At 29.6% G+C, this 10298-nt stretch overlaps 1 protein-coding gene across 2 annotated transcripts; it reads right to left on the reverse strand.

The window, feature by feature from the left end:
* Positions 1–3243: 3243 nt before the first annotated feature.
* Positions 3244–9792, reverse strand: LOC108686109 (transcription elongation factor B polypeptide 3). Of its 2 annotated transcripts, XM_018191207.1 has the most exons (9): positions 9624–9792; positions 7964–8686; positions 7561–7888; positions 5965–6152; positions 5717–5886; positions 5526–5617; positions 5244–5443; positions 3938–4220; positions 3244–3514 (listed from the first exon to the last, which is right to left on the reverse strand). In XM_018191207.1, exons 1-9 carry the CDS (start codon positions 9690–9692, stop codon positions 3435–3437), a joined length of 2133 nt encoding a protein of 710 aa, XP_018046696.1. In that variant the 5' UTR covers positions 9693–9792; the 3' UTR covers positions 3244–3434. The 2 variants fall into 2 exon arrangements, with proteins under 2 accessions (XP_018046696.1, XP_018046695.1); XM_018191206.1 differs by having other exon boundaries at positions 7561–8686.
* Between the last annotated feature and the right edge of the window lie 506 nt (positions 9793–10298).

Raw genomic sequence — 10298 nt, forward strand, 5'->3', positions numbered from 1 at the left:
CGTGAACTGATGATTTTATTGAAAAATTTTTCGAACAAAAATTGAATTGAAAGGGGACACATGATGGAAATATGGACTTGATCTTGAGTGAACCTTGTTAAAATCAGGTCAAGGTCATTAATGTTTTTTTAAATCCCTATTTTTTATTCTTGCAGTTTATCTCGAGAGCTTTCCAAAACACTATAATAAAGTTACGTTTCATTAAGTATTTTCCGAGTTACGGAGCTTGAAAGTTACAGTACCGCCGACGTTATCCATGTACGCATGCGCGTATGAGCGGGATTCTTACGCGCGCGCATCTTCGCGATCTATTCACACTGCTTGACATACACTCACGCGCACGGAATTGAGTCCAATCCTTCCCAATTGAACGATTCAACTTTCTTCCTTTTTTCGTATAACTTTTTTTTTCAATTTTTTTACATTGGGCTTTTCCAAAGCTTTTTTCAAAATGACCGCTTAAATTCAAATGAAATTGATATTATTCTTGTGTTTGGATGAAGCTGGACGAAATTATTGTAGAGCAAAAAGTAATTATATCGTAAGTATAGATATCGTTTAGACGACATCCAAATGCAATGTAGATAAAAAGAATTTTATTACGAGAGCGTAGGAGAATCCGTAAGATAAACCGTAAGCAAATAAATGTTGAAGATGACGTTAATGATCCGCGTGTATTAGCAATGTTAGCAATGATAAACTTGAATCCTTATATTTCGACTAGAGAACTGCAGCGTAATTTAGGAATTCCTTATGTATGGAGGATTTTATTTATTGTGTGGAAGATTTTACAAAAATTTCATCTCTACCACATTACTTTAACCCAAGATATAAGTAAAAATGATATAAGACTAAGAAGACAATTTTCGTTATGCATTATAAATGAGAAGATCCAACTTTTTTCCAATATGTTCTCTTCAGTGACGAAGCCTCATTTCATAACAATGGACAACTCAACAGACATAATTGTCATTATTGATCCACATACAATCCTCACTGGACTCAACGTGTTGATAATCAACATCGTTAGAGTTTAAACACTTGGTGCGGAATTATAAATAAATATTTGATTGGTCCATCCTTTTTTGATAACCATTTAAATGAGGAACCTTATCTTTCTTTCTTGCAAAATAAATTGCCTGAGCTTTTAGAAGAGGTTGAGCTTGCTACTCGACAAAAATGTGACAGCAAGATAGTGCGCCCTATATCTCATTGTATTATGATACCTCAATAACATCTTTCTGAAAGATAAATAGAGAGGTATGAATAAATATATTCGATGGCCTTCACGGTCTCCTGATTTAATTTCATGTGATTTTTTTTGTGGCGCTACATAAAAAATATTGTTTACAAAATTCCACCGACATCTGCAGGAGACATGAAAAATCGAATAATTAATGTTTGTCATAGCATTCCTCAAAATATAATATTTTAATTTCAACAGTAGAAAATTTTGAAAAACGATTGAGACTATGTCTGCAAGAAAATGGAGCTCCATTTGAATATCTTATCAACGATTAAAGATATTCGAATTGATCTTAATTGGTCGATCCCGATATTACCTTAATCAGCCAGATCAGTGATCGGTCTTGCTTTAGCAGTTTAGTTGGCCGGATCAATCCGGATCTTGCTTTAATCAGCTGGATTAGTGATATGTCTTGCCTTATAACTTAACTAGTACTTAACAAAAAATAACTTTATTAAAATAACTTTATAGTGTTTTGGAAAGCTCTTAAGATAAGCTACAACAATATGTAATAAAAAATAGAGGTTTCTATTTAAAAGAAAACTAACGAGTGATCTTGATTTTGACAAGGTCACTCAAGGTTAAGTTCACATTTCCATTATGTGTCCCCCTTCAAGCCATACAACTTTACTTCGAAAAATTTATACTTTCATTCGAAAAATTTTTTAACAAAATCATCGATTCGCGAGATAATCGACTCTATCATTTAAAATGAAACAGCCTGTATATAAATTTATGTATAAAATTATATACAATTATATAATTATATATAAAATATATCAATTTATATACAAACATATTAAATTATATTTAATTTTATATAATTTTATATAATTAATTTTATATACAATATTTTTTCCCGGATAATGAAATATTTTGACATTTTTTTCATATAGTAGGTATACAATATCATAAAATATTAAATGGAAAGCGGGAACCACAGACTCTTGCATAACACATAACACATAATGCATGTAAAGAAAATGTACCAACAAAAATCCTTCGTTTCCTTCCTTTCCATAAAATAAAGAATGATTGTCATTCTACTAATAAGTCATTAGTCATAAATCAGAAGTTAGAAGTTGGAAATTGACGACTGTGGTCAATTTCCAGCTTTTAACTTCTAATTTATGATTAATGGCTTATTGTAGAATGCGATTAGTTGGTTTTCTTATATCTTGTGCTCCCCGCTTTAGACACAAGGCGCATATGCGGCAGGGAATGTGTTAAATGAAATGATCGCAATGAAATGATTAATACACAGGAATTTAAATGTCAAAACTTCGGGAGCGTGTAAGAGATCAATAAACTAAGAAAAAAAAATCCTAGAGATATGCTAATTTTTGATTCGTTTTGAAGAAAATCGCAAAAAAAACAAAACGTAGTTGCTTCGTTCTTGCATTGCCTCTAAAATATTATCGTTGCTAAAATCGTATACGAAAATAATAATAATTTCATTTTCAAACGGTGAAAACTTTTTTTGTTTGTTTCTATGAAACCATTTTTTTACTTGACAGATTAAATGCAGCCAGATATATACAGATTTTTTTGGACTGACTTCTTTGATTATTTATAAGACATCTACCTGCAGCAACAGATTGAAATGTAGTTTCAACTCGATGGGTGTCCAGTTCATTATGACAGAACTACTCGAGCTTGGCTAAGACAGATATTTTTCACAACGATGGATTGGACGTGGAGGAGTAGTACTTGGCCACCCCAATCACCTGATCTGACATTGAACTTCTTGTATGAGGGATTCTGAAGCAGGAAATTTATTCATTATCAATTAAGAGAACAATTGAGAAATTAAATCGAGGCTGCACTACATATCGCTAGATTAGCGTTTAGCTGCAACGTGAGCTATCCATACTAGATGCAACGCATTGCTGCAAGAAGCCAACATTTTAAAATATCTACATTAAACAAGTAAATAAATACAATATGAATAATTAACAAGAAAGTACAAAAATGAAAACTACATTTTGTCTTTTTTTGCGATTTTCTTCAAAACGAAGCAAAAACGAGCATATATCTGGGATTTTTTTTCTTAGTTTATCGATCTCCTACATGCTCCTGAAATTTTGATATTTAAATTCCAGACACTCTGTATAAGAAATGATGACATATACAGTTATTAGAGCTGAATGATTAATGATTCGTAATATTCGTAAAACTACTGCTATTACTACCGTTTATAACGACCTTTTATTAACTGCAATGCCTTTGCCATAAGTGGTGCTTTTGTCTTCTTCATGCTACTTGATGCTAACAAAAATAATTATTGATTAAAATAAATATAATACATTTTAACTTTCATAATATTCAGGGCTCGGTAAAATAATTTATATGACTTATTTAAAATATTAAAATAAAAAATATAAAATAAGTTCTAAGAACTTATTTAAAGTATTAAATAAGAAATAGATACTCAGTATCTATAAGAGGCTGCTCCTCGCCCTGAAGTAGACTGCAAAATTTCAAAAACTTATTTAAAATATTAAATAAGAAATAGGTCAAAAGAAGTTATTTAAAATAATAAATACTATAACTAAATACTATACTTTTTAATTTTTTCATTTAATATATATATTTTAAATAAATTTATTTGAAATAAGACCAAGCCCTGAATTAATATTAATATTATAATAAAATTTTAATTATAATGAAATATTTGAAATAAATACATACTTGATGCTTTAAAGCGAGACATCGGCGGTGGTGGTACAGCAATATTCGTCGCATTGTTAACTGCACCACCGCCAGTTAACTTTTTCTTTACACTGGAGATAGTAGCAGGAGTAGCATTAGCTGTACCATATTTTGCTTGTTTTTTCAATACATTACGTGGTGGTTTCACGACATTATCTACATAAGCAAGTTTAGTCGATCTCATTGGGACGGACTTATCTATAGATTGTTTGATATTGGCGGTGAGTGTTTTTAATTTTGCTTCTCTTTCATCCAAGCAGCGCTATTTAATGTTAATGTGCATTACAATGTTAATATAAATAAGGCAAATTATAAGTTCATTCATATTAGGTGTACAACTTTGCTTCCGCCGTTTTTTTCCGAAATTCGAGGCTTTATTGTAAAAAACTGGTTATACATTTATGATTCAAAGTATTGTCTATCGCTGGCCACTACTTTCTCCCATCTTTCGGGTAGCGTACGAATCCCACGTCGAAAAAACATCTTTTGAGGCTATCCACGAATCGATCCAATTTTTTACTTCTTCATAAGATCGGAAGTGCGGTCAGCCAGGCCATGTACCATTGATCGAAACAAGTGATAGTCAGAGGGAGCAACGTCTGGAGAATACAGCGGGTGGGGTAGGACTTCCCATTTCAATGTTTCCAAGTATGTCTTGACCACTTTCGCAACATGGGATCGAGCATTGTCATGCTGCAAAATCACTTTATGTGTCTCTCGTTGTATTGCAGCCGTTTGTCTTTCAATGCTCGGCTCAAACGCATTGCAATTGCGTTCGATACCGATCGCCTGTGATTGTTTTAGTCGGTTTTAGTCGGTTTAAGTTCATAATACACTACGCCGAGCTGGTTCCACCAAATACAGAGCATGACCTTGGACGTCAAAATCACCGTTCTTGAAGCGTTGAAACCACTCACGTTGACTAATAGCGGCCTCACCATAAGTATTTGAGAGCATTCGATGAGCCTCAGCCGCAAATTTCTTCATATTGAAGCAAAAAATTAAAACCTCCCGCAAATGACAAGAATTTGGCTCGTAAACTGACATTTTCAATCGAGAATAACTTTATGATGCAGACACAAATCGACTAATGTTTCTATGGGGTTATGTTGACAGATGTCCAAGTTTATTGTATGACGTCTATGATCTATTTATTTCGACCACCACTTACTAAAGCCATCTATAGAAAAACGGCGGAAGCAAAGTTGTACACCTAATATATAAAATTTTAAACACATCGTTGCATACGTTATTGTTCTAGTTTTATAATTTTTAATTCATTTACCATGTACATTTCACGCCATGACTCCATTTCCTGTCTCTCTTTATTCTTAAACTCCCGATTACAATGATATTTCCATAATACGTCTGTGTCTTCTATGAGGTATGGATTATGATGCTCTAACATAAATAATTGATCACATGTGGCACGTTCTAGGATTGGCTTTAATATATCATATGGTACACCGCCAGTAAACTCGAGTGCTAGCAATAAAAACATTTATTATTAGAATATTGGAACATTGACATGATTTCATCGGAAAGAAAGATCAAGAAAGATGCTTACCATCGATATTTTCTATCAATACTCTGATGCACATTTCATATAACGTCGGCACGCTTGTGTAACCAACCTTGTTACCAGAATACACTTTTGTTCTGGAACAAGAATAAATAATGCATAAACAGTACAATAATAGATATTAAGATATAAAATATTATTTTATCATTTATATTGCAAAAAATACATATAACTACCTTTGATTCTTGATATAAATGATATCATCAACAGACTTTATTTCTTCTTTGCGTTGCATAGGATTAATGTATGGCAGTGGCTTGTAATTGGGACTAATTTCAGGTAATGTAGATGCCAAATCCACATTTAATGGTTCCAATTTTACATTTGGAGCTAGAAGAGATGGTGGCTAAAAATAAAGTTTTTAATTGTTAGATTTAATTCTTTTAACAATTGAAAATACTGTATAATAGAATATAAAAATTACATTTGGATTGTCATCGCATTCTGATTCAATTTTCACAGCTGGCAATTTTTTATTAGAAACAGGAGACATCAGTTCTATTTTACTTGACTTACTGGGATTTGTATTAGATGAATTAGATGAATTACTCTGACGTTTTTTTGATAGCTGAGGCATGGAGCACATGCCAAGTGCTTCTGCAAAACTTGCACCTGAAAAGAATAGAAATATGACACAATATCCAATATTTCATTGAATAAACTTTCATATAAAATTACAAATTTTATACAAACGTTTTATAATTTTTAAAAATATTCTACATTTATTTATTTTTTTAATAATATTAGTTAATTTAACTCAGTAATATTATTTATCTATTAATAATATTAACATGGAATAGAATCGAATTCAATATAAGAAATTTCAAAAGACAAACTTTTATTAAATATAAGAGATGTTGTTAAAATATTGTGTGTAAAGTTTGCTGAATTTAATTATTTTTTTATTGCATATAATTTTCTATCCTTATTTTATTAACTATAGATTTTGTAAAAATTAGGTATTGATTTAAAATAAAATATACGCTTATTAATATATAAGCAATGACTTTGTTCCAAAATTCATTGTTAGTGCTGATAAATGTATAATGTACATAATGTAAACTAGATTTTCAGCGCTGTGAATTTTGAAACATATCAATGTATCATTTATTTGTTATATATATTATAAAAAGTAATGTAATAAAGTAAATTTAATGTAAAAAAGACTTATGCAAAAATACATGAGAAATTTTGGATGAAATTTTAAATAAAATTAAATCATTTTTTTTTAGTAAAAGCTATAAATTTAAGAATATTTTGATCTTATAAAATAAGCTGTTAAATATATTCTATAATATTAAAAATTCTACAATATTCAAAAATTAAAAATAAAGAATTAAATAAATATAATATATAAGAGATCTAATCTATATGAGTCTATAATCTAATATAGAGTGTGACAAAAACTTTTTCCGAAACTAAAAAATGAACATTATGTGTCAATTTCAATTGAAACCTTTCTATTTCTTCTTCATAAATATTATTTTTAATATGTAATTATTAATGTGTAATTATTGTTTCAATAAATTCTGATATTTATGAAGAACAAGTATTCTTCGGCTAAAATTGACACAGAACCGAAATCGATTTTGATTTTTTATTTCAGCTGAAATTTAATTATTATTTCAATAAATTATGATGTCTATGAAGAAAAAGTGATATATGGGCATGTCTACGTAATGACCTTATAGGATTTCTATTTTTTAATTTTGGTTTTGGTTTCGGTTGAAATTGACATGTATGACGAGTATTTCGGTTCAGTTTCGGTCAGACTCTAAATATATGATAATCAATATGAATTAGGATAATATAATATAATCTCAGAAAAATAATTTTAAAACGAAATATTATTTTATTTGTAAAGTTTTGAAAATTTATTTATTTTTTAATTATAAGTATTTAAAAATTATATTTTTATAAAAATTGCTCTCAGATATTATTGAATTTTATTTATTTATATTATATATTATATTATTACTTTTAAGTACATAATATGACATAAATGATTCTTTTAACACACCAGAATTGCAATCTATTCCTTCATCACCATTTATTTCCTGCATTAACTTAATTTTTGTCTCTTTTTTCTTCTCATGTTTACTCTTATTCTCCTTATGCTCCTTTCTTTTATCCTTGTCTTTGTTCTTAATATAATCTTTACTACTACAGGAACTGACTCTTGATTTAGAAGTTTCTTTGCTAGAATGATAATTGGAATCTTTTTTTATATCATGTTTTTTATGACTAGTATGTTCTTTTTTTTTATGCTTTTGTTTTTCACTGCTATTCTTTACTTTACTACTTGATTCTTGGGACTTAAGCTTACTGCAACTGCTCTTGGATTTTTCCTGTAAATACTTCTGTTTAATATTTTGTTTGTTATCAGTTGTTGAAAATTGTTCATCTTCTACTTTAATTTTCACCTCTATCTGAATTCCAGAAGATTTCAGATGAGAACGATTATGTTCTGAAACAGGTGGTAGACATTTTTCATCGTCACTTTTGCTATCTGATAATTTCGTCTTCTTGTTTTCCTTCATCAGAGAACTGGAGTCGTTTGCTTTTCTCTTTCTATTATTATCTTCATTTATCTGGGTAATTTTATCATTAGTCTTTTTTGAATCATCACTCTTGCTATGATTATATTTTGTCAAACTATAACCTTCTTTATTTATGGTACTTTTATAACTTTTTGATTCTTTGGATCTTTTTTCACTATGAGAATGATGTTTAGAAGAATGTTTACTTTTTTCATGCATTTCGTGTTTTTCCTCTGACTTAGACAAATGCACTACACTATGTTTCACAGAAGTATTCTTGTCTTTCTTATGTCTATATTTTGATTCTGATGACTGCTCAAAAGAAGAATCACTTTCTTCTATATCCTCTGGTACTGGAGATTCAGGAATATCAGTATAAGTTTTAGAAGCATCAATTAAACATGTTTCATCCTCATCTTCTCTATCACTGGAATCTTCAATATCATCTGCTACCATAGTCTTCCATTTGCAAACTAGAGATTTAGCAGCATCACCCACAGCACCATGGTATTTCCTTAAACCATTCACAGTTCTTCCTACTCCTGTCTGTTGAAGATGTTGTACTGTCACGGGTAGCTTATATAATTTGGAAATATAATGTAAAATCTGTGGGAACACACAATAATATGTAACAAATTTATATTCTATTGATATAGATTATAAAATACAGTAATATAAAAAAAAAACAAAAGACTGTTTTACACACACGCACACGCACACACGCACACACACGCGCGCGCGCACACACATACACACACACACACACACACACACACACACACCATACACACACCATACATCATAAAAATCATTTTTTTTATGTTACATTATTTACTTTTAGTAATATCCTATAAATGCACAAGATCTTTTCATGATTTTTACTAACAATAATATGACAATATGAAATTAAGTAATATGATAATGACACAAATAAATATTTATACAATGTTTTAAAAAAAATTATATACACTTTTCTTATGAGAATATTAAGAATAAAAAGAATTGTTATTATAAATTGATATTTACAAGTAGACAATTATTCAAAATTATGTATAAATTATGTATAAAATTTATGTACAAATATTATATGTATATGTATAAGATAGAATCTTGAATAATTTTTATTTGTAAATATTGTAATGATTTTATAACAATTATTTTTGTAATTATTTTTAATCTTATGTAAGGAATATAATATAAGGACACATATTGTGCAAACATTTATTTGTAGCATCATGACATTGTTTAATTTAATATGTTTAATTTAATGATACACACACAGTTTAATGACACATACATGCTCACACGCATATACATATATTATCACTAATAGAGATTATGTTAAAAGATATTTATAAAAGATTTTCTAAAAACGACATGACATATGTCCAAAAAAATGGTATTTGCAAAAATAGTATTAATATAAATATATAGATAGTTGATCTGTGATTACAAAGAGTTTTGCATACAGTTGGTTAGTAATTATATAGATTATTGAATTCGAATATTTTGTTATAGCATTATCGTACTATAATATACATACCCGATCCTCGTTCTCACCACAAGTCTCTAAATTGCGTTGACAGTGAGAAATTTTATCTACAATAGACATCCTGCAACTACAACTACCAGCTGTTAACTATTAATATTGCTTGCAAAAAAGACTAGACACCCAAACGCGAATGAATACAAACAATTCTCTGAGGCACTCCGAAGGCAAGATAAAAGGCAATAAGTGAGCATACGTGTGGTTTAGTTACAGCACACAACTCTGCACACAACTGCACACCTCATGTAAAGACGAATTTGCATAATGCTTCTCAGAAAAATCGATCGATCACCTTAACGCTAAAGAAGCAATTGGAAGCACTAATATCGCGTTTCTCGTACGCACGATTGGTTCATTTCTCCAAAGATTAATAAAAAAAAAAAGAATTTACGCTTATGCCAACTTGACTACACACAGCTTTTTATGGCCGCAGCACTCGTATATGATATATGTACAGCATAAAGCCTTTTCTACAATGTGTTCTTTGTTTCCTGTTTCTTGTTTTTTATCTTTTGTTTTTTTCTTCTTTATAACCGTTTTATCAACAATTATATTTTTTGCTATCTTGTTTCTTTCGAAATTCGTTAATTTTTATCTTGAGCGATATGAAAAAAATCGGATAAGAAGGAAAAAGACAAGATGTAAAAAATAACAAAACGCAAGAAACAA

This window comes from Atta colombica, unplaced genomic scaffold (genome assembly GCF_001594045.1).
Source record: "Atta colombica isolate Treedump-2 unplaced genomic scaffold, Acol1.0 scaffold164, whole genome shotgun sequence".
NCBI classification, from domain to species: Eukaryota; Metazoa; Arthropoda; class Insecta; order Hymenoptera; family Formicidae; genus Atta; species Atta colombica.

Excerpts from the sequence above, each read along its gene's own strand:
- LOC108686109 (XM_018191206.1), bottom strand. The coding sequence starts at position 9,692 with ATGTCTATTGTAGATAAAATTTCTCACTGTCAACGCAATTTAGAGACT. Across the intron at positions 6,153-7,560 it reads AGGAATAGATTGCAATTCTG|GTGCAAGTTTTGCAGAAGCA; the intron begins GTGTGTTAAAAG and ends TATTCTTTTCAG. Across the intron at positions 5,444-5,525 it reads ATTGATAGAAAATATCGATG|CACTCGAGTTTACTGGCGGT; the intron begins GTAAGCATCTTT and ends TTTTATTGCTAG.